Source organism: Crotalus tigris, unplaced genomic scaffold (genome assembly GCF_016545835.1).
Source record: "Crotalus tigris isolate CLP2741 ecotype Arizona unplaced genomic scaffold, ASM1654583v1 scf7180000019078.1875890, whole genome shotgun sequence".
Lineage (NCBI taxonomy): Eukaryota > Metazoa > Chordata > Lepidosauria > Squamata > Viperidae > Crotalus > Crotalus tigris.
In genome coordinates this window covers 867,802-893,572 of record NW_024097364.1, presented here as the reverse complement: position 1 = coordinate 893,572, position 25,771 = coordinate 867,802, and the positions used below count along the sequence as shown (strand labels likewise).

General features: G+C 36.1%; 1 protein-coding gene across 4 annotated transcripts in view; it reads right to left on the bottom strand.

The window, feature by feature from the left end:
- The window catches only part of DNAH9 (dynein axonemal heavy chain 9), a 232,556-nt gene extending 207,054 nt beyond the window's left edge, over nucleotides 1–25,502 (bottom strand). For 2 of the 4 annotated variants that reach the window (XM_039359501.1, XM_039359502.1), the window contains exons 1-10: nucleotides 24,600–25,501; nucleotides 16,727–16,923; nucleotides 16,311–16,469; nucleotides 15,864–15,994; nucleotides 6,926–7,137; nucleotides 5,201–5,434; nucleotides 3,037–3,204; nucleotides 2,766–2,882; nucleotides 2,330–2,480; nucleotides 1,573–1,687 (exon numbers count right to left, since the gene is read on the bottom strand). In XM_039359501.1, the coding sequence (XP_039215435.1) occupies nucleotides 1,573–1,687; nucleotides 2,330–2,480; nucleotides 2,766–2,882; nucleotides 3,037–3,204; nucleotides 5,201–5,434; nucleotides 6,926–7,137; nucleotides 15,864–15,994; nucleotides 16,311–16,469; nucleotides 16,727–16,923; nucleotides 24,600–24,998 (1,883 nt within the window). In that variant the 5' untranslated portion in view covers nucleotides 24,999–25,501. Of the gene's footprint in view, nucleotides 1–1,572; nucleotides 1,688–2,329; nucleotides 2,481–2,765; nucleotides 2,883–3,036; nucleotides 3,205–5,200; nucleotides 5,435–6,925; nucleotides 7,138–15,863; nucleotides 15,995–16,310; nucleotides 16,470–16,726; nucleotides 16,924–21,971; nucleotides 22,077–24,599 lie in introns of all 4 variants that reach the window. The other 2 variants (XM_039359503.1, XM_039359504.1) reach the window with 2 other exon arrangements.
- Nucleotides 25,503–25,771: the final 269 nt, after the last annotated feature.

The following is a 25,771-nucleotide window of genomic DNA, read 5'->3' as shown; positions in this document are numbered from 1 at the left end:
CCCCCATTGAAGAGAAAATAGAAAGGGGAGTTAATAAAGTGATACGAAGGACCGGGAAACAGGATGATGTAAACACAATGGAATCTTGGGCTACAGAGACAAACAATGAGGATATAGTTTTGAAAGAGGATCGCAAACAGAGAAACAGGGGGAGGAGAAGAGAAATAGAGAGTATCAAGAAGGAGGATGAGGTGAATAAACAACACAAACACAGACAGTGCACATCTAATTACGTGGAATTAAGGAGTCCCCCTGACTTACAGTTATGCAAAGAAGGGAGGAAGAGCTACCGTATCAGCACAAGTAAGGAAAGTGAGGAAATTACAGCTTGCAACACAGAAACTACGATCAAAACGCAGGTGGATTGGCTGGGACCCATGACGAGGTCAAGAAGCCGGGCGCAAAGAACACTACACTTATAAATAGCTTCTCCCATCAACTGGAGACTACCCTGATGATGCTGGCAGATGCCAGCGAAAGCTTGGTTTTATTCTGGTTTTATTAAAACTTTTTATAGTTTTATAACTTCCTGGTGTTCGTATATTTTATTGTTTAATATGAGTCTACCCAGGAATCACTGTTTTGTTTTTAATATTATATATATATATATATATATATATATATATATATATATATATATATATATATATATTTATTCGCGGGTGTTTGTATGTAGGTCTTTGGTTGTTCGGGTTTTCTCCCGCGTAAAATTGGAAGTGTCTTGGCGACGTTTCGATGAAATCCCATTTGTCATCTTCAGGCTGGTGTTTTCAGCTTCGTGCTTCGAGGAGCAACACACACACACACACACACACACACACACACACATATATATATTACTAAAATAATGATCACCAAGAGAATAAGAAAATAGAATTTAATCAACCTAGCTTTCGTCGATAACTCTCGACATCGTCTGGGTTAAAAGGCAAACGCTGAGAGAGAACCTATATATGATCGTTAAATGCCTGTTTCCGGCTTCTGGAGCGTGTCACCGGCCCCAGCTGATCTAGTTGTGCTCTAAATGCACCCCTTTCGTCAATGCGCGTTCCTTTCCCGTTCCTTTCCTGCACTCCATCACACTCGCAAAAACCTCAGAATAATTATATTTGTTATATCTTTCTTTCTTCAAAAGATGTAACAAAAAGGGAGAGAAAAATGTTCTACACTCGAATATAGAGGTGGGGTCTTCATTAGCCATTTGATTTTCTCAACAATCCATCAGCCACGAAAGCCTGACAGAAACCTGTGATTCTGTTTTAACAATAGCTTTGTTGCTATTATTTGTGTTGGCTTCTCCAGTTCACACCAACATTGTTCTTGTTCTATTTTATTTGGGGGAGAGGAGTTATCCTACTGGAAGACAAACAGATGGATCAAGTCTCAAGCCTCATTTTCCAAGGTTCCATCAAGTTGGAAAGAATAAAAAGTGTAGACTAGGCCAAAAGCCCCTTTTCAAACTTATTTTGTAATATCAGATAATATCATTCTTTCAGTTTTAACATTCATGCAGAAGACTGATACAGAAAGTTTGATAAAATAAATCCTTTTCTTTAGAATAAGGATACTCACCAGTAACTCGGGTGCCTAAAATTACTAAATGGTTTTTGGATCCTCTGTTTTAATTCCTGAGCCCACTGAACTCCTCCAGCCACCAAAGGCATATTTTTATGCACTGGTGAATACCCTGAGAAACAAAATTGAGTCTGAAACTCAAAATGCACCAAGTTTATTCTAAGTAGGCTTAATATACTACTATCATACCGATTGCTAAAATACTAAAAAAAAATCATAACTTCCAACAAAAAATTCAGAGTCAGGGAAAATGCTGTCCCTGATTAAATACATGATATAGACACATTCCCTGGAACCATCCAATTCATTACAGGGATCAGTTTTCCAAAAATGTTAATTGTCAACTGAAGTAATAAAAAACCCTGATATTATAACACCTGAAAAGGTATTTTCCCCACCAAAAGTGAATTCCAACTGATCATACTAATATTTAACTCTATACTTCTCTAGCAATTTACATTTTTTTTAAAAAAGCAGCAGCCCTTACTCCTAAAACAAAATACAACTGGGAATCAGCATTAAATGAAGCCCAGTTGAATAACCGGATATTGGGATAACACATAGTGTACTGTTATTTTTACATCATCCTCACTTTGTGTAGCTGTTTGTTACATCTTTAATCTACTTATAATGACAATTATGTAAGATAATTGATCCTTATAGCAATTTTAAAAAATGAAACTGCTTAGACCAATTTACACTAAGACTTTCTGTTAACTGAGAATTAAGACTTTTTAAAGTTATCAACATGTACCTATGTCTGTCTCCTCCTCAATACGTTTCAGGTAGATCAATTTAGCATCATCAAGGTCTTTGTCAAACATTGTGATGAGAACATTATATTTATCATAGGCTTCTGCTGCTATCATTGGTCGATCCAGGAGGCTTCCAAAAATGTCTATCAGCTATCACACAGGAAAAAAAGGGGGGGGGATTGTACAGCCCTGTAATCATCATTTACATTAGGAATCCTTGTCGTTGCTCACATGTTTTCTTTAATGACCTAACTATCAAAATGAATACAATTGTAATTATTTCAGCGCTCTAGTCCACACTGATATTGAAGTATGCATTTATTGAAATATAAAAATCCATAAACTAGTACCTCATCTGAGCATTTTTCATTATTTAAAAATAACTAGGGCACATTTGCTGTGTTCTGCAGTAGCTCAGTATAACAACTTGCAAACCTTGAATGCATGTTCCACACTGGCTGCATCATCAAAGGCTGTGCCAAAGAGAGACCCCAATCGTCGATCAATGTCTTCCATTTTGCTCTTAAAGTCACACACATCATTCTCAAACTCCTAAAGGAACCAAATAAATATTTTTATGAATAAAAGCCATTTCTTATTGAGCAGACTTTTTAATACCAGATATTTTTTTCTTTATATATGACCCCAAAGTCCTCTTTAGCAAAGGTACAGAGCTTCTACTTTCCTAGAGTCCAAAATCACCTACCGTATTAGTCACATCCAGACAGTCATACGTCCGATCTGAAAATACTTTATACATTTCCTGGAATTCTTCATGCATACTCAAGACTTGCTGACTCAGAGATTTGCCTTTTATGCCACTAAATTCCAGTTTCTCCAGTTTCTCTATATCCAGAACTGTCATCAGAAGATCCTACAGAAATCAACAATTCACATTTAGGTCGGCTTTTGCACTTTAACAATATTACATACTGATTATCCAGCTAAAAAAAGGAAAAGGAAAAAAAAGCCAAAACTTTTTTCAGATAATTTATTTCTCATCCCTAATGTATCACATAGTTTTCTGAGGAAAATAATTTCTGTTTATCAATTTATAGACTGACTCATTGACACAGAGAGAAAGATAGCATAAGTCACAAGTGCTATTTGCTGTCAGTGCTGATATACAACCATATTGATCAAGGACTTTTTAAAAAGTATTACTACTGGATCTTATTCTAAGGCTTATTCTAACCATGAGCCATTTCATGAACCAAAACAAAAATATATGGAACAGAAGTCCTCTAAATTTTTGCCTTTCTCTTTAATGGCTCTCCACTCTTTCCTGCAATTTCCATGGGATCCTGTCTCTATAGGAAACAAATACAATACGAAAATAAAAATTATAGTAAATAAATAAATGCCACAAATATTTTACAAGAACGTTAGAACACTGCTAATAAGGTCAAATTTTCTCAGAATCAAACAGGCAGGCCCAACTCTAAATATGGGTTTTTATACATGTTCTATTGTTTGTTTCCTCTGCCTCTAATAGTTTGATATGATAGTAGATATGTTATTTCACTTTATTGGGCAGATTTTGCCAAGAGGTAGGAATTCATTATAAAAACTTCCTACAGGTGCATCATATTGGGACTCAATGACTAAACATAAGTCCTAAATATATAAAGTACTACATAAACTTAAGTATTATAGACTAAAACTAAGTAGCAATAGCAATGTTTACTCTACAGGCTCTAAAATCTATGCATTAAGTATATTTATTGTATGTGCTTGCAAAGTGTATTTGCACATAATGGAGCTTTTAATATGTTGATCTAAAAGGCACCAGTTGGGGGAAATATTATTCTCCTAAAATCCCACAGTGTTCTTTCTACCTCATCATCTCAAATTTTGAATAGCAAAATTTCTTCCCATCTGGATCAGAAAAGGTAATAGAAGTGCCTAGATCTGTAATGGACTACTAGACAAAGGCCAATAAGCCTAACTTCACACAAGTAACTGCTACTTGTAAGAAGAGGAGTAGGGGGTGGACAACCAATTAAAAACAGACTTACATTCTAATAAGTAAGAATATGGTGGAGACCTTACATTAAGCAGAAACCCTTATTGGACAACTATTGTGATATAATTTGCAGTAGTTTTTTTCAATATTATATTCAATTCTGTATACAAAGCTAAATAATCTAATTCCTATCAACATTGACATTTTAAATCAACATTAATACTGATATAATACCTTCTTTTTGTATTTTTAATTTTTTTAAAAAATATTTTTAATAATATTTTTAAGTATGTTTCACAACAATATTGTAAGTCTATTAATATTTTTTTTTAAAAAGCGATGCTTGGGTTCTCCTTAGAGAATCAGGCTACCATTGCCACATTTTTTTTTACCATCTGGACTATCAAATGCAGCTCCTCTAGGGCCAAAATTGCTCAGCCAAAATTACCTATAAGTTTTTAACACCCAAAGCAGATTAGCACAGCATACTCTCACCTCCTTCGCCATGTAAATCTTCCCAATCAAGTCTTAGTTGAGCTTATCCTTTTTTTAAAGCCATGTTTCTAAGTCAGATTTCAGCTTGGAGACAAGACAACTATAAGGGGGAATTCTGGTTTGAGCTTCCCTGCTGCTCAAACCACAATAGTCCTGAAGGTCATACCCAAAAACCCTGGCAGGAGGGAACATCACTGAACCACTGTAAACGACCGACAGTTGGTTGTCAAGATTGTTCCATAGTCAGATACAAGTGGGGAAAGGGTCTAAATCCACAGTTTAAACCATTAAAGCCAAGAATCAAGAAAAAATATGGGAAATGGGTTGCAGGAAAGGGTGACAATAAAATACATTGCTTCTATACATTATAGATTGTTCATTGTTCTGTTTTTCACAGCAAAGAACTTACATGTACTACGTGAAGCCTCTCTAGGAAATTATTCAGTTTTGCAAAAACCATTACAGAAGGAAAATCCCATTGCTTTACTTCTTGACCTGGCTGGAAATAATTGCTAAGATTTTCTCTTCTTTCTTCAAAAATTTGTTTAAAGTAATCAAAAACATTAAAAGCTTTCTGAACTGTTTTTAGACTTTCTTCTGCTTCTCCTTTAAGTATATCTTCTGGACTAAGGAAATTCTTGGCCTGGTTGGGCAGAACAAAGAAATGAATTAAACATTTGTAAGTTTTACATGGAACAATCATAGTAAAAGATGTATTGCTTTGCTTTGATTCTTAAATTGGCCACTCAGTAGTGAACTGACATTGATTTGATAACTAGCAAAATTGAAATTCAGTAGATTTGGATACAGATGTGTTAGGTGTATAACAACAAATGCATACATAAGCTCCTTATATACCAATCAAAAAGTATTGCATATATGTTCTATTTCTTCCCTTTTAATTGATTTTATGTTTGATAAGAAAAGAAATTAAAACAGCAGTGGAAAAAGAGAAGGAGGCTAAAATTTCACATGAAATTCCAAGAACGAAGGAGACTGAATGCACAATAACAACTTCCTGCTAGCAGCATCCTATGTTCTTAAACCATTCTATTTAACGAACCATAATTATGCTATCAGTGTTGTGAACATGAGGTGCAAAGAATCTCTTAGCAATGTGATTGCAACAGTGAGAGATGTACCACTGATTTTAGGGGCCAAATAGGTAGCCGAACTTTAAATCTTACAACTCTTCTTGATATGACAGGTGGCAAGAATCAACTATTTCAGATGTGCTGGCAAAATAGGTTTATCCTGAAAAGATTCTGCAGACGATCTCATGTCTCACAGACCTGGTATATAATGTATGTGTGGGTCCTCCGGGGCTCATGGTTCCTGCTCAAAACAGGTGTCTAGGAGCGCTTTTGCTCAACTTTGTGTTGTGCACTAACTACGCCCTTTCCTAGATAGGGAAGCTTTTCCCTTGGACATTCATGCCCTGACCATCTCCTGTCTGGACTACTACAATATGCTTTACATGGGGCTACCCTTGAAAGGTATCCAGAAGCTTCATCTGGTACATAAGGTGGCTGCGTGAGCAATCTTGGGTGTCCCAAGGACAACATATGTAACACCTCTGGTACATGAGTTGCATTGGGTATTGGTTAGCTTGTGGGTCCAACTCAAACTGTTGTTTATGACCTTTAAAGCCCTACATGGCATGAGGCCAGATTACCTGTGGAACCTTCTTTGCCCTATTATATCAGCCCATCCCAGGTCAGGCAGGGAAGGTATGTTATAGACCCTGTGATTCCAGGAGAAGAGTTTTCTCTGCCATTGCCCCCACCCTCTGGAACGTCCTCCTTCCAGAGGTGAGGTAGCCCCCCCTCTCCTGATCTTTTGAAAATGTCTGAAAAATAGGCTCTGCCATTTTGTTTGAGGCATGAAGAGCAGCATGCAGTCATGGGGCTAGTTAGCACCTTGAAGGCCTGGCCCAGTCTTTTTAATTTTTAATTTAATTATTCTATTTTTGTTTGAATTGCCTCCTAATGTAATATTTATATATAGCATTTATGTTTTTATGCCTTATTTGTGCACTGTCCAGAGTTGCCCCGTGAGGCAGATGGATGGTTTCCAAATGTGATAAACAAGCAAACAAAGAAACAGACAGGATTAGAACTGCTTCAGGTCTTACCTGCTGAATAAGAAGATTGCAGATTTCTTGAAGAAGCACAATTATCCTAGCAGGTGCACAGTAATATTTTGAAGTGCCCCATATTAAGCACACTATATGAACCATGCGATTTAATAATGGTTTCACCTCATTAAATTCCACATTTTCTATTTCTTCCAGTGGGCCCTGGAGAGGCTTTAGGTACATATTTATATCCTGGGCTTCAGTCAAAGCTGCGATTTTTGAAAACAAAGAACATAGTTTTTAAAGAAGAAATACTTATCTTTGTGTGTTTCTTAGATGGCAATATAAAAATAAAATTCCTTGGAAATAAATCATTTTATATTCAAAGGGATTTATCCTCAAGTATCCATATTGTGAATTAGAGTGCCAACAAATTTATCTTGGCTTTATGTTGCATGCAGTCAGATAACATGAGATATTAAAATTAATGGGATCTCTTCTTAAAATTGCTGAGAAAAAGAAAAGCAAAGAAAATACATCACCAAAAAGTAACAGCCTATAACTCAATTTCCTGCAGATAAGATAAGTATGTTGTAAGATTCAGCAGTTCCTCAAAGAAGATTTTTTAAAATCTTGAATGGTGAGTGGTACATAGGTAGTCCTCAATTTACGACCACAATTAAGCCCCAAACCTTTGTTGCTAAGCAAGACAATTGTTGAGTGCATTTTTCCCATGTTTGCCACAGCTGTTAAGTCAATCACTGCCGTTATTAAGTTAGTAACACAGTTGTTAAGTGAATCTGGTTCCCCCACTGACTTTGCTTGCAGGAAGTTTCCAAAGGTGATCACATGACCTTGGACACTGCATAAATACATGACAGTTGCCAAGCGTCTAAATTTTGATCATATGACCACGGGGATGCTGCAATGGTCGTAACTGTGAAAAGCAGTCATAAATCACTTTTTCAGTGTCCTTTTAACTTCAAACAATCACTAAACAAATGGTTGTAAGTCAAGGACTACCTGTAGTAGATATAAGCAGCTTTAAATTCTAATATATTGAGCAATCCTCCCAAACCCTCCCCTCATATATTTTGCGAAGATTCTTTTCATATGTTAGCTACAGAAACAGGGATTATTTTCAAACAAAACTCAAATTATTTAACATGATTTCAGTGAACTGGATTTATAAGGATTTTTTTATGATTAGACTGTAGGGACGAGTAGGGAATACAGTACTTCTTATGTTCTAAACTAGCCTGATGATACCTGTTCCTTTTATTATTATTTCATTTGCAAATTATATAAATGGAGAAGAATGAAATCAAGCATTTGCTTCCATCTATCTATTATCATTTTTATTCTACTGAATACTTCTAGGCTTAATGTAGGAGACCAGAGCTTCACTTTTAAGCATTTCAGCTGCTCAAATTATTATTTTTTTTAAGAAAGTTATAAATCAGCCTTACTGATTTAGGGTTAAGGAACAATACACATAGCAAGGAGCAAAATGATGGGAATATAAACCAGGAAGTGGAAGAATTAGAAGTCAAAGTTCACATGGGTATAAATAGATTAATTGTGTTCTTGGCATCAATATGATAAACATATACACTTATTCAATATTTAGAGTATTATCATTATTCACTTATTAGAAAGGAAATTACACAAAAATCAGTTACTTCATTAGATACTTCTATAGGCATAACCAAAAAAAGATGAGTTTTCTCCACATTAGACCAGCCAGAACAATTTAGAAGCAAAAGGATTATTAAGCCCCAGTGTCAAACGATATAAAATAAGCAATGCAATAAAAAAGCAGATTCAATATTCCCCCGTTACCATGGGCATAATTATGCATGCATTACGATATTGTTAAATCTCCCTTCTACTAGTTTAGATGACAAACTATTAAAACTCATCAGAGAGAAGGCACACATAGGATGAATGAATGGTATTTCACTCAGCCCATTCCCAAAGTACTCTCTCAATTCTAGATCTTAAAAATTTAGGTTGCTTCCATAGTCCAAGGTATTTTTAAAGACAAGTCTGGGAATCATGGGGGCTAATCATTTTGATTTTAACAGCAATTAGGGCAGTGGGCCTCTACTATCTATGAAATACAGAATTCTATTCACCAATCTTTAGCTTTTAATTATTTCCTCCAGGCAAAGAGGATTAAAAAGTAATTCCCAGATACTTAAATACTTTGATATATTACACAGCAATAACCATCAACCTTTCAGTGACCAGTTTTTCAGTATTTTTTACATTTGCAATGATTTTGCTGCCTACTTACTTATATATTGTTATTGTCATTAATTTTTTAAATGTTAATACTATTAATGTTTTTTTACTTTTAAACTCAAATATAAATAGAACATCAAATTTCATTCAAATAAAATGTATTTATTATTAATAAAAATATATCCATAAAATTATCTCATTTTATTAACATGTTACTTATTTTTGTTTCATTTTTAATGCAATATTTGCATATTTATAATGTCTTCTATCTAAGTTTCAGGATTTAATTGATATGGTCAGGTAAAAAGCTTTTTTTTCTATTATATCCCAACAATTTGCTTCTTTTGTGGGAAAATGATTTGTCTGCATTGAAACCTAATTCAACTAGATAGAAAATTGGGGAAGTTACAGTGTTAGTACGGATAAACATTTGCTCTACAATTATGAATATACTGAGGGCATCTTCTCTATTCTGCAACTTTCTATGTTGTTTAACACTGATTTTACATTCATTATTAGGGTGGATGGTACAATCTACCGTTTCATCCTGACACAAAGTATCTATACTATACATATTTCTTTGAATGGATTCATCACCCACACATCAGTATTGAGTTTGTTAACTCATTATGAAGTCAGTAACTCTCAGACTATATAAAGCAGTGGTTCTCAACCTTTTTAATGCCGCGACCCCCAACCGATCGTAAGTCAAGGACTACCCAACCGGTCATAAGTCGAGGACTTTCCCTGCCCGGGAGTGCCGCGCATGTGTGGTGCCGCCCCCTGTGCCACCTGAGGTGTAGCTGGCAAGCGGCAGAGACAGAGTAGGCCGACCAGCGGCTGGGCCACCAGCTGGCCCAGCCCAAGGGAGGTAAGGCACCCGCCAGGCCCCACACATGCCAGCAACCCTCCCTGCACCTGCCGGCCTCCCACCTCCCACCCCTGGCCCTCTTTTACTTACATTTTTAGTAGTTTCTCAGCAGGGAGGGTTGGAAACTTCCAGACAGCTCGTCTTCGCTGCAGACAAATTGCAGCACCATTTGCAGAATGGGACTTTTGGCGGGCTCAGCAGGGCAGAGGCAGCCTGGACAATTCCTATTAGCTTTTGAAAGCCAATAGAATTAGACTCTATTCAAGAGAGTCTATTCTATTGGCTTTCAAAAGCCAATAGAATAAAAGGGAGTAGCACAGCTAAGGAAAAGGGGGGAAAATGGCGGACTGCGTTGTTTGGCGACCCCCGTGAAATGGTTGTTTGACCCCAAATGAGGTCACGACCCACAGGTTGAGAACCGCTGATATAAAGGTTCTTAAAATTTCTCCAAAATTTGCAGAATTCTTTTGGCAAGCTATCTTGTGCAAATAGAGCTAATTTCTCAATAAACATAGATATAACATTCTCAAAATCAATAAGGATCATTAGCTTACTCGAACTTTCAGATAGATCTAATTAAAGTTCCACTGAACAGTCACACAATTGCGAATAGAATAGAATAGAATAGAATAGAATAGAATAGAATAGAATAGAATAGAATAGAATAGAATGAGGTGGAAGTAATCTTGGAGGTCTTCTAGTCCATCCCCCTGATCAAGCAGGAGAACCTATACCATTTCAGACAAATTTATTTATTTATTTATTTATGAGACTTATATACCGCTTTAAGTGCAAGCACTCTCTAAGCGGTGTACACCAGTAAGCAATGTATATATATTTACATTGCCCCCAACAATCTGGGTCCTCATTTTACCTACCCCGGAAGGATGGAAGGCTGAGTCAACCTTGAGCTGGTGAGATTTGAACCGCTAACCTGCTGAACACAGTCAGCTAAAGTGGCCTGCAGTACTGCACGCTAAATGACTATCTAGTCCAGGGGTAGGCAACCTTAGCTCTTTTATGACTCGTGGACTTCAACTCCCAGAATTCCTGAGCCAGAATGGCTCAGCTTGGAAACCTCTCCCTTTCCCTTCAGCATGGCTGGCTCAGGAATTCTGGGAGTTGAAGTCCACGAGTCATAAAAGAGCCAAGGTTGCCTACCCCTGGTCTAGTCTCTTCTCTTTAGAAAGCCATTAAGCACCCACATGTAAGAACAAACAAACAAACCATTCATTGTTGTGTCAATAAACATGTTGAAACAACTGCTCCTTCTTGGAATTGGTCATAATCTTACTTATTGTATTCTTTGTGAGGTTTAATGAATTGTGTAAACGTGGACTTAAACTTTGACAAGATGTTCACTGAGAATTATACAATGAATATTAGAAAAATTTCTAAAGGTTCCTTCTTCAAAAATCATATAAATACATCGTATCTCCCTGCCATAAATGGAGCTCCACTGGATGTACAAACAATAATATTTGTCAGTAAAATACAGGACTTTTCAAAGTAGGTTTTTAATGCAGTAAAAGTTACTTCTCCTTTTGTACTAGCTATAAGATTTTTTGCAAATTTATTTTCTTGTGGATGACGTTTTCATCAATATATCATACATAGACAATTAATAAAATGTTGCTGTCCATACTTTGGCTGTACTGAGAATGTCTGGGTTTTCCGTAGCTTAGAATCTGATCTCAACATCCTTACCCATTTTATCAAAGCACCTTTGTACAGCTATATCATTAATTAGTATGGATCTCAGTGAAATAAAGCTCAACACCAAGATAAGAAGTTTTATAGTTTAAGATGAAAATGTTTGTTGACACAGTAAATACATAACAATACTTTTGTTAGTAGAGGACTAAATAAATCCATAAAGGAAGACAATAGTCACAGATCTATGGGATTCAATGTCCCCAAATGAGAGCATGTTCAAACATAAACATAAGCAAAAAAAATATATAATGAATTATAGCCTGTTGTACCTAAGTTATTATTTCCTTCATTTTTTTAACATCCCCTGGTGGGTGGTATTGTTTAGATTGAAGTATTACTCTTACAATGAGAATATTTATTTTCCAGCAATGAACAGCTTAGGACTTTTTTAATTTGCACTTAAATGTTTTCAGAAGTTTTAGAATCAGAAGTAAGAGTGTTTGCTTTATAGAGACTTGTGGTCTGATGCTTTGACAAGACAGGTAGAAGAAACTGGGGCTCCGGTTTCTTAGCCTGATTTCGTTCGGTCCAACGACCCCAAGGGGTCGGAAAGTTGCCCTGGAGGGGCAACGAAGTAGGGAAGCTTTGGGAGTCTGGACCAGACAGCGGTCGATCCAGACAGACTGAAGAAACCTTCCAAAAGGATGGAAGAAAGGCTGCCTGGTAAGCACAGACAACCTAAGTCATCGTCAGCCGGAAAAAAAGCAAAGAACCGCGGCTCCGCCAAACAACTGATTGTCAACAGCATGCTGAAACTGGGTGAGCCTGGTTTTTTTACTCCTTTTCCTTTTGGACTTAGAAATGCTGATCCCCTAATTGGGAAGAAGCTACGAAGCAAAAACCCCAGAAGAATTAGGGGAGAAGAGAGTTAAAAGCGCCGAGTAATTACAAGAGGGGAAAGGATTTTAAGGAATATAAAAGAATTCTTAAAAATGGAATTTAGATTGACTTAAAGAAAGACTGCCTAATCTACAGGGCATGGAAACATTTTTAGATTAATTTCGAGAGTAAATAACCTACAAAGAACTTTAAAAGAAAACTTTGTAACAATCTTTTAAAACCAGATATAGACAATACAGTGTATGAGGACATCTAGTGGTGAAAGGAGATACTACAGTATTATCAAATAATAAAAGAATTTGAAAAGTGTTTGACCTTGAAACAACACCTGGTGTAAACAAAGTGCCTTTATGTGATCTTGCATGAGAAAAGACTCTCTACAATTATATCTGTTGACTCTGGATATAACCAAAACAGGAATTATTTGGAGACAGCGGGCATTTTATATCTGTGATTTGACTGGAGGATTTGGATTTAGCCTAAAGTAGTTGGCTCAGTTTTATGACTGGATTTTAGCCTAAGACAGTTGGCTTTTTTTCTTTTTGCTTTTTTTATCTTGTTTTCTCTCCTTGAGAATTTGGATTTAGCCTAAAATAGTTGGCTCTTTTCACGGTTTGAATTTTAGCCTAAGATAGTTGGCTTGATAAATGAGTGCATCAAATCTCACCAGACTTATGAAAAAAACTTCCTCTGCACCTTCTGTTGGAACATCTAGCCCAACAAGTCAGGGATCTATTGAAACAATGTTGCAGCATGAGAAAATAAGCACTGCTCAAAATGAGATGCAAACTACATTAAAATTAATTCAAGAATCCATACAAAGAAACCATGAAGAGACAAAAAGTAATTTTGATAAATTAAACAAACAAATGTTGGATATAAAGACACAATTTGAAGCCCACCAACAAATGATTGTTAAAAATGAACAAAGAATCCAGAAAATGGAAAATAAATCAGATGATATTGACAAAAAAATGGAAGTACTAATACAAGAAAATGAAAAATTAGAACAAGCAAATCAAAACCTAGAAGGAGTGGTGGCGGTTTTAGAAATGGAAAAGCAGAACATTATTTAAGATTTCAAAATATTTCTGAAGACAGAGAAGAAAATATAGCAGTTGTGATTATTGATCTCCTGGCAGAGGCTTTGAAAGCAGACCAAACAGAGATGCAAATGGAGATAGATGAAATATTTTGAATGAATTCAAGCTATGCAAGGAAATATAAACTACCCAGAGAAGTTCATGTAAGATTCATAAAGAAAACAACAGGAGATGAAATACTGAGAAAAGTTAGAGATGAGCTATTACAATACAAGAATAAAGAAATTGTGGTGTTAAAGCAGATCCCCAAGAGAGTAAGAGACACCCGAAGACAATACCACTTCTTAACTACAAAGCTAATTGCAAAAGGTATAAACTTCAGATGGTTAATGCCAGAAGAGATCTTAATAAACTGCAATAGTACAAGATACTGACTGGACTCAGTTTGGATGGCACAAGACTTTGATGAAAGAAACCAAACATTCTTAAATGAAGGAGTACAAGAATGGATAATTCTTAGGAAAAAAAGATTGTTATATCTGGAGGGGCAAGATTTACAATTAGGGTGGCATGTTTTCTTATGGCAGGGGGGAAATAAAATTCATAAATACTTCCAAAATCACTATATAAGAAATGCATTATTAACAACATGGGAAAAAATAAAATGTAAAATATATCTGAAAATTCCAGAGTGTTGTCAACAATGGAAGCATTTGTACACCCAAATTTAGTTGACTTTGAAAAAAATCTGGACATATAGAGATATTCTAAACACTGAAGGGAATTCAAAATCTAAACAAGAAATGGAAAATCAGGGTATCAATTTATCATGGTGGGCACATTTACAAATGCAAGCTAGATATGATAAAGATTTTAAACTGTATGGATTTTATAAGGAGCAAACTGTTTGATAAGATATTGTTAACTTCTGATGAGAAACTAAGAACATTTATAATTTTTTATTAACTTTGAAAATGGAAAGAGAACAAGTTAAAGAAACAATGATAAGATGGGCAAAAAAATTTGGATATAATATAGAATTAGAAAAATTGCAAAATTTATGGGAAAGAAATTATAAACTGACAATGTCAACTTCCTACAAAAAAAAATGTATATAAAATGTTTTATAGATGGTACTTGCCACCAGCAAGACTAGCAAAAATGTTTAAAAGCATGTCAGATAGATATTGGAAATGCAAACATAAGTCAGGCACTTATTATGATGTTTGGTGGACATGTGCCAAAGCAAAGAGTTATGCCTGGCTAGAAAAGATGTTGGGAGAACACATAGAATTTAAACCTGAACTTTTTTTATTAAGTATAATGCCAGAAAAGACTGGTAAACAAAGCATATATTTGACTTTACATGTTACAACAGCGGCAAGAATTATATTTGCGCAATATTGGAAGAATGAAGGAATACCATCAGATGAAGAAATAATTAAAAAAATATTAGAATGCACAGAGATAGACTGACTCTGAGACTGAAAGAAAAAGAAGAAACGGAATATAATCAAACTTGGGACTTATTTTATCGATGGCTAGAGGAAAGAATAAAGGATTAGGAACTAAATATGTATTAGTGAATGTAAACTCAGACAGCACGTTTGTTGAGTAAATACTATTGAATGTATGGGAAAAAATCAATAAAAACCTTTTTTTAAAAAAAGTGTTTGCTTTATGGACAACCTGCTTTACTCAATTCTGGGAATTAACTCAAATGCAGTCTTTAAACTTATAAAAAGGTCATATGAAGTTCCTTTGATAGCAAGTGAATTTTTCCACTGATTTTCCATTAATTACATTTAACTATAAAAAACAGTCTCCTGTATTCAATTTTTTTTTCAAAAGTTAGTTATATTTTAGCCACACAAATTTGTCTCTGATATGTTTTGGGATTGACTATATTGTCCATTTTTATTACAACTAGTGGTCAAAACAGTAAATAAATTGATTGATTGCACCCATCAAGACAATTGTTTTCTTAAAGTATACCCAAGCAATAATTTTGTGATGAAGTGCATGACCTTTATAAAAATTCCAAATGTGCCTTTGTCTAAAAAGTCACGATCTTCATTAATTGAAGATTAATCTTTGAAATTTAATGCCATGCATCATTATCTCTAGAAATCGTGAAACAAAACTCTTGTGATAATGTTTTATACAAGAAGTAAATCTTATAACTTTTGTAGAGGTTGACTTTTATGTATAGAGGTTGACCAAATAATTACAATAAACTTTGCTTAATCACAATAATTCCAAAATTTAACAGCCCTACCTGCTTCGACATCACTGAAGATGGATCTGAATGCTGGAAAGTAAGTGCTTTGCACCTTATCTAGTAGGTCTAGCATAGTCAAAATTCTTCTGGCTTTTAGTTGGCTATAAATACACTGCAGATCCTCGTATCTGCAACGTATAATGAAGAAGGTATGAGCAAATTTATTAAATAACTAATTAAATAACATGCTATCTTGCAGCACATCTTCCTAGGACAAATGAATTTAAGAGAGAAAGTTTATTCTTTGTGTCAACCAGAAAATTAGAAACTGTACAACTTAAGTTTTTCTTATGTAAATGGATGCTTCTGCTTTTCAGCTTTTTCCTCCAGATCAGTTAGAAGCCAGGGCTAATGACCTGGTTTTGCAACTGACAACCACAAAGCCTTAGCTCTTTCTACTTCATTTAGATGTCATTATGGAATGAGCTTAACAATATACAGTACCTATTTTTCCAAAAATCCAACTCCACATTTGGATGGGGATCTTTGCCTTGCAAAAGCAGTTCTGAAGACTGTCTCTTAAGAACAGTCTGGATCTGGTGGGTCCATTCAATAACAGAAGACTCAATTGCGTGAATTATAGACTTATCTGCCAATTCAGTACTGCAAAAAACAAAAGTATCAGCAGATCAACTTTGTTTCTCATTGTAATATAGAAACCAAATATAAGGCAAAATATAAATTCCTACTTTCAACGAAATAACAGAAAACAAAATTATTATTACTGACTCACATTATTTGCACATGTTTACATTTCCATGCTTCTGTTTCTATTCATTCAACAATTTATAGATTAAAGTCAAAAATGCAGTTTCTTGAAAATGACCACTTAAATCAATAATTAAAGCATTACAACTTACTTTTTCTCATTGTCAGAGTTAATGTATCTGTCCCTCTCAGGCTCAATAGGAAGAGATAACAATGTTTTTCCTCTAATTTGGCCAACCATCACAAAAACACTCCTTTTCAGAGAGCAGACATGATTAATGACATCTTGGGATACTACGTTGGGCCAACTGTGATGGTTTTTCTGGTTCACCAAGAGAGGCATCATTACCTGGAAGCATTCAAATACACCCTGTTACAAAACTGATATAGGAGAAGCAACAAAAAATATTGTATCAAATCTTCTGGTTTCTGGATTTTCTAACAAAAGAACCAAATAACCATTTTGTAGTCTTTGAAAGTTTTCTGCACCAAGGGTTTCTAGTCAGTTTCCTGGGTTTCTAGTCAGAACAGACATATGGAAATAGCTACAAGCAAATAATCTCCACGAAACATTGCATTAAAAAGGCATTAATCTATTAACCCCAAGAAACTAGATATTCCTCTTTGACCACCTTGGATGAAAAATATGGAAATTCAAATCATATATGTCTAGGGGATCCTCAAGAACTGAAGGGGAGAGGACCAAGCCTGGGGAACCGCGCACCAAATCTCACAGGAGTTTAATCTCTGCCCCTTTATGACTACCAGTTGTAACCCCCCCTTTCAAATAAGAGTAGCTTTGCTATAGAATATTACTCCCAGTTCCCAATTCTTGAAAGTGGTCCAGAAGGATAGCACTGTCAATTTTACTGAATGTTGCTAAGAAGTCTAGAACAAGAAAGAAGGATAGTTTTCCTATTTAGGTCAACATGCACAGTGATGTTCAATAGCTGCCTTGCCACCACTTTCTCAATGTCCACCCATATATCAGAAGATGGGACATTTAATAGAGACTTTTAAACATGACCAGTTATAGGGAAAGTTTTGTCAGGAGCAGCCACACTACTACTTCCTTCGAAGCTAATGGCTTAAAAGAGATCCTGGTGCAGGTACAGTACTGAAGCTGATCCAGCAAGATCTGGTAGAGCGTAAATGTGATTTAAAATGGATGTAAAAAAAAAAAAAAGATTAGCTTACTATAAGGATTGATTGCCCATGAAACCAGTAAGCAAGCAGTCATATTTGGATAAATAAATTACTTAGTTATTGCATAGGAAAGATTTACACATGACTGGCATTGATAACCCTTCAAGTCAATCAAACCTGGCTGAATTTATAGAAGATTTTGTTCAGAAAGCTCCTTTTTGGGGGAACAGATTTTGCAATCAAGATTGATCATGTGATTAAAAGTCCTTTATCGAGAAGGAAGACTGGAACTAGTTCCAACGTTATTATTGTGCAATTTCCTGTTGTTACCACAAGAGAAGAAATTTTATATATCTTTAACCAGAAATCAGTCAAATGTCCTTTGAAGTGGGGTTTAATCAAAGAAAGATATCAATTTACCCAATTTAATTAAGGAAATTTCAGAAAAAAATAAATGTTTTCAAAAGCTCCAAGTCTCACCAGATCATTACAACTTCAATGTTTCTAGTGTTTTCTAGCCACATTCTGTGTTAATCACTAAGATTTGATTCACAGATTAAAGAATCCTTTGAATGCAGAGGTCTTTATCCTTTCTTTCAAATCTCCTGATGGAAAAGCCTGATTCTGTTTCATTCCCTGGAATCTATTGCGGGAGAATTTAAGTTTGCCTTCAGTTCTATAGTAAAAATGTCCTTTTAAAAAACTCTACCTCTGAATTATTTTTTCCTGCATTCTTTTTTTGCTTGTATTTTGGTTACTTTCAAGGTATAGAGTCTAGGCCTACTGGCAACTCTATTGTTTATTTTTAATAACAATTCTATTGTTTATTTTTAATATATTTTTAACTAATAATGTCTTGTAATTTTGAGAAATTACAAAAAAGAGAAATAAAAAGAGAAATGAAATTACTGAGCCATCCCTTTGGGAAATCTTCAAGTTGTTCGATTATTCCTTCTTTCTTTCCTTCTTTCTTTCTTTTACTTATACATACTTTTTAGGGGATTTTTAAAAATTTCTTTAATTTGCTTGTTCTTTTATTTTTATGCACATAATTACCTTCTTTTTTCTTTTAAATATAGATTCTACATATACCTAGAGCAGCGGTTCTCAACCTATGGGTCGCGACCCCATTTGGGGTCGATCGACCACTTTTCGGGGGTCACCAAAGCGATGATCCGCCATTTTGTCCCCTCCGGGGCCACCGCCGCGCATGCGTGCCGTGCATGGGGGCGGCGGCGCGCCCCCGGGGGGTGGCACCACACATGCGCGCCGCGCATGGGGGGGCGCGCGTCCAGGGGGCGCCACGCATGCATGCCATGCGTGTGGGGCACCGCCACGCATGCGTGGCGCGCGCGGGGGCCCTGCCCCCATGCGCGCCACGCCACGCATGCGCATAACGTTTGTGTGACGGGGGTCGCCGTCACACAAACGTTGAGAAGCGCTGACCTAGAGAGTGGTATTTGAATGCTAAATTTGATCTTTATGAAGACTTTACATCTATGAGCAATGCCAGAAAATATGCTAAATATTTAAATAGAAAAATGTATTATTACTTATTTCTCAAATGGTATATGCCATAAAATCAATTGGTACTGGTATTAATAAGTGGGCCAAAATAAAATGGATTAAGTTAGTCTTAATCTTAGTCTTAAAGTTAGTCTTAATGTAAAAGGGTTGTGTGAATTCCAAAAAACAAAGCATAAACTCATCATATTTATAATCATTAAGGGCAGACTTTGCTTATCTATAAAAAACTGATTTATTAATGAAGGATTGGACGGGATAGTTTATCTCACAGATATTTCAACCAAAGCTAAAGGCGTGGCCATTTTAATTCATAAAGGATTTCCAATTGATGTACAAACTGTTGTAAATGAGCATTATTTAATTTTGTGTCCTAAAATGGCAAATACCAAGAAAAATGGCTAATGTTTATGGACCAAATTTAGATTCCCCTGTTATGTTTTATTAATGTTTTCAGCATTTGTATATGTGTATTTATGATAAAGTGATAATAGGAAAAGATTTCAGTGAAATATTGGATCATGAGCTTGATAGAATTACACTGGCAAAAAAACCATTAGTGACAGAAACAATTCAAATTTGTACAGAAGAACTGAATTTACTAGACCCCTAGCGTTTCATTATCCAGCCAAAAGAAAATACACATTCTATATAGGTGTGCATGAGAATTTTTTTAGGCTTGATCATTTTTTTTTATTGAAAGGTTTTATACAATATACAATATCCCAAAACCCACTCACCCCTAACCCCCCCTCCCACTTCCCAGAGGTGAGTACAGGGTTACAAATTGATAATCAAATTCTAAATAACATTACCCAACTATATAAGTAACCGAATCCATAAAATACTTTAATTCCCATTTAGAATAAATATAAGCAAATTAAAACAAAAAGAATAATATAAACAAGTCAATATTAATTAAACCATACTAATACCAAACCTAAAATGAGTTATTATACTATCAATACTAATCTGAAATTTACTCATAAGCTAGATGAAACTTTTTAATCCCATATTTATTCTGAATATAATCTATAGGCTTGATCATTTTTAATACAATATTATAAACCTTGTATTACCAAATTCAAAAGTGTACTATTGATTTTTGTTGTGTATCTGATCATAATGCAATTACTATGAATTGTGTGTTTCAGAAACTGGTTAATATATTAAGAAATTAATAAGAATTAAAATTTTAATGTTGCTTTATTGAATGATAAAGAATTTGTACAATAAAGGGAGGTAAAGAACATATTTTGGTTTGAATTCAGAAATGTGAATTTTTGAATAAGAAGCATATAAGGCATATGTTCACGGTAGAATTATTGCTTACACAACATACAAAAATAAAATTAAAAATAAAAGAGAAAATAATTTAAAACATTAATTGAAATATTTATGGACACATATGGTTAGATCGCCATCTACAGTTTGTATAAAGAAATACAGAAAAAGAAATATGAATTAACTACTATGACATTACAGCTAAGAGAATTTATATTAACATTTTATGACAGAGATCCTGAGAAAATGGTGAAACATCTGGTAAGATCTAGACTAATCATTTAAAACAAAAGAAGAACAGCATAAAAATTCCATTATCATAGGTGAATAAGATAAAATATTTAAAAGTTCAGTGCTATAAATTGTCAATTAACATTTTATTCAGAATTATACAGTAAGCCAGAAAATATAGCAAATGAAGATATAGAAGACTTTTTAAATAAAATTAATCAATCACATTTAGCAACTTTAGCAAATTAAACAACTTTTATATGCTCCATTATCTGAGGTAGAGATTAAACAAATAATTTTTGAAATGGCAAGTGGTAAAACACCACGATTAGATGGATTCCCTACTGAGTGTATAAAATATTTATAGATCTTTTGGTACCAATTCTTTATCACGTGTATGAAGAGATATTTGATAAATGAATTTTATCATCAGTATTTAATCAGGCTTATATTATAGTTATACCAAAACCAGGTAAAGATCACATCAACTAGACTAATTATCATCCAATCTCATTGTTAATGTTGATACAAATATTATAACAACAGTGTCAGCAAATATATTACAGCAAGCTATAGCGTTTGTTATTAAAAATGTTAGCAGTTAAGCAGTGTTAGCAAATATTGTTTGTTATTAAAAAGGATCAAGCAGGATTTATAAAAACTAGGCGAGCAGCAGATAACATCAGATTAGATGTAGATCTAATAGAATTGAGTAAAAATAAAAAAAACTTCAATTCTGAGAATATCTTTACAGAAAAAGCAAATACCAATTAATGAGGGAAAATTCAGTTCTTTGAACTTGGAAGATTATCACCATTATCTATTGTCAAGTATTAAAGACCAAAGCAAAAATTCACCTGCTCCCAAAATTAATATTAGGCCATGGTTTACTTTAATTCTGCTGTATTCACATGAATATATGCAAATATATAATTCCAGTATCTGCTGTCCTCCATCCATACAGAAGACACAGTGAAGTGTAAACATAAAGCAGAAGAAATAAAATATGTTGTAAAGATAACATATAGACATATGAGGTAAACAAAGTAATAATACGTGGGAAAGCAGGGGAAATGAAAGGACTTGTGTGGTGACATCTATTCAGAAACAAGTACCATTGTTATTCCACAATGATAAATGCACATAGGTCTACAGCAATGAAATGACAAACTATCAGACCAAGCAGAACTATGTTATGAGGTCATGACATACTTTGGAATGAGGGAGAGAACTTGGTAGCAGCTGGTCTGCAACTCATTAAAACAGCTGTGTTTTTCCCGGGATCACACAGCTCCTCACTGCAGCTCTAGTACAATCCTTTGAAAAGAAATGATTAATTTGGCAGGCATTTCTGTCTATATGTGAGCCATGCACATTCCAAACTATTTTTCTCATTCCAAATCTAAAGATTTCTAAAACAACTAAAACTAAACAGTGATCAGTGAGCTCTTAGCCTTCTTGTCCTTTGCTTCTCTAACCAATCTCTGTAATCCATTTGAGATGCAATCAGTTACTGGTAAAAGAACATTTAATAAGTTTCTAAGAAATGCATTTTATTAAAGGGATAAATAACCATATCATGTGAATGCATATTCTTGCTCCTTAATTATTTGATGTATCCCAAACAAAATTGTGATGCCTGCGTTTCTTCGGCTAAGACATCAAATGTTAACATTAAACCTTGAAAACGCTCACAACACAGTAACACTTACTGTTATCATATTAGATATACAGCAGCTATTTATAGGTCTAATAAAGTTAATTTGTCATTAGAAAATGACATAGGGAGACCGTGAAACACATTGTCATCTTGCATTAAGGCAGATTATAATTATTCATTTGAAGGAAATTACACATTACATCCATCACAGAGATGCCCATCAGTCAACGTCTTTCTTTCACAAATAATCAGCATTTGAACTTATACCAATTCCAAATGGGGAGAGGGATGTAAAAAAGAAAAAAGACAAGCTGCAGCTATCATCATGCAATTGAAGTCCTGTCCCTTTTATATGGGCATTGACAGATGTAAAAAAAAAAAAAAAGGTCAATGTTTCAATTGCACAGTGATGGCCATCATCTTGGCTCTATTCACACACACACAGAGAGAGAGAGAGAGAGAGAGAGAGAGAGAGAGAGAGAGAGAGAGAGAGAGAGAGGATGTCCCTAGATATCTACTATTATCTGTTTTGACTAGCATGGTCAATAGGCTGAGACCTTTCGCATCAGCAGACTCAGGAATAGGCACCTGCTGATCTGAGTAAGTAGCCTAATTTCAAAAGCACTTTGCAAGCAAGCCAATCTTCCATGAAAAATAATCTGTCTCTTTCCTGGCAGTTAGAAATGGATTGTTTCACCACCTGGCATATCATATGGCCCCCAGCAGGATATACCTGTAGTAATTCAGCTCTTAATACAAAAAGAGTTTATATTCTCCTGTCCAACAGACAATTCCAGGAAATGCATGGGTACCTGGTCTCAGTCTTCATTTTCTTGCTTTGTGATCTAAAGTTGTATATTCTTATTCATCAGCATTTGCAGGAAAAAAACCCAAATACCTATTCCCTCTTCCCTCTTCTAACTCTTTCTAACGTAGAAAACTGTGATCAGTTAACATTTACAGCCAGCAAATTAATAAAATATATCACTAACATCAATTTTTTTCTTATACTGTCAAAATATAGAAGGTCAAGTTCAAATGGTACTTATCAACATAAAATTTTTTTTATTTTGTTGTTATTGTTTTCCATATTGTAGCTAAGAAGGTAAAACAAGATCTGAACCATTTAGCAAGTCACTAAATTGATTGGAAAGCGTATGCTGATATGGAACAGGGAACACTCCTACTGAAACTGGCACCAATGTGAATTCAGGCACTAAAAGATCTTCTAGGAATAAAAATCAAGTTTTTTTTCATTCCAGCTTATGAAAAAATAATGGCCATCAAACCAGACAAGGATTAAAAGCTTGTTATTGGCCATAATTAGTCATGTGACAACAAATTTTATACATCCTCACATGTCAAATGCGGACATCTCCCATATAGGGTAAAATTAAGCAAATATATTGTTGTCTTCAACAAATGTCTAAACATAGACAGAGTGGATTTTAGCTACATGATACCAGGTTTTATCAATATAATTAAAATGGTAATCATTTTCAAATACATGTTCTGTTCATTTTCAAATACAATATTTGTGTGTGATTATGTTGATCCTGGGTATAATTACCTGACAATAACTTCCACTAGAAGAAAGAAAGAAAGAAAGAAAGAAAGAAAGAAAGAAAGAAAGAAAGAAAGAAAGAAAGAAAGAAAGAAAGAAAGAAAGAAAGAAAGAAAGAAAGAACTGAATAAGCCCCAAACCTAACGTAAAATTACAGTGTTTACAAGAATAAACCTAACGCTGCAAGGGGGAAAATAATCACAACACAAACATGAAACAATTGGGGAAAATACAGATAATTGCTATTCCGTCCACGTGCTCAGCACAGCCCCGTTTACTTTTCTTGCCTTCCTCATCTTACCTCACCCCTTGCCAAATACTAAGTGTAGACAGAAGGCTGCCCAGCATTTCTTATAACAAGATACTGGCAGGAGGGGTGGTGGGTGGTTAATGAGCTGCAGGTCAAGGATGCCTCCAAAGAAGCAGCGGGTGTTAAGTTGCGCCTGTCACGCAATTGTTTGCCATCTCTACCGGGGGGGGGGGGGTAGTCCAGGCTTTTTCTGTATTTGCGCCATCTAGCGGCCCCTCGAAATTTTGCAGCTCAGATCTGAGAGTTGAATCTCCCAAAGCTGCGAGACGCCCAGAGAGAGCCCGCCGCGCTGCCTACCGTACCTACCTCTTCCACCAGAGTGGCGAGGTGGTCAAGGGCGGCTACCGACAGTTCTCCATAAAGCAGTTGCCCGGGGGCGGGAGGCGAGCGCAGGGCTCCGGAGGCGAGGCGCAGCAGGAAGACTCCTTTCGAAGAGCGACCGGCGGTGGGCGCCAAACCCAACTCCTCGGCCAGCGTCAACTGGCCCGCTGTGCCTTGCGTGACAAACAGAAGCCGCCCGGCAGGCTCAGTATCGAGGAAGGCGCGCAGCAGCAGCCGCGCTTCGGGAGACTCCAGGCAACGCGCCCAGCGCTCCGGCTCCACTCGCAAGCTGCGCGCCACCCGCTCCCCAAGCAGCTGTGCGCGGGGATTCGATTCTGGGGCGCATTCCTGGTCCGGTTCCTGGTCCTCCTCTTTGACCCCCATGCCCGCCGGCTCTTCTTTCCCCGAAGTGTTTTGGTCGGCGCCGCTGTTGCTTGGGCGACGAGGACGCTCCTGAGCGGGAGTGGGAGGGACCGCTGCAAAAAGTGAGCTCTGACAGGCTGCCACCTTTCCTATCTTGGACAAGCAGTCCGAGAGGCGAGAAACCCCGCAGCTCAGCACGGGTGGATTCCCAGCTCTCTTCCCCTAATACAGGCTAGACAGAAATGACCGAAAACAGCCAGGAACTCTTCGGAGAACTCAAGGCAAACGCCGTTTGTTCCTTCTCGCTTAGTACTTGGGTTCTACAAAATAATCAACTTTGCTTTAAGGCAGGGGTAGGCAACCTTGGCTCTTTTATGACTCGTAGACTTCGACTCCCAGAATTCCTGAGCCAGCGTAGCTTTAAGGCAACTAACTGGGTTCCCTCCGTATCTTGTGGCCAAACAAATCAGTTTGGTGCCTACCAACTAGGCTAGGTTCACGCAAATCAATCCAGTCGATCTCTGCCTGCCTACCAGCCACTGTTGATTCCTTGTGATTGCCTATGGGGTGTCATTGCCTGCTTCTTAGCTTGGGGCACCCGGTTGGCTTTGTGTCTAAGGCAGGACTAGAACTCAAGAGTCTGTTTCCAGCCTGGTACCTTAACCACCACAGTACACCAAACTAACTCTGGAGAAGCTAAAACTAAATAAACCACACCTTTTTGTGCTGCCTACAGAAGAACAGCTCTGCTTCAATTCCTCACTTTGAGCAGCAAGGATTTGTTTCTCAGCCTA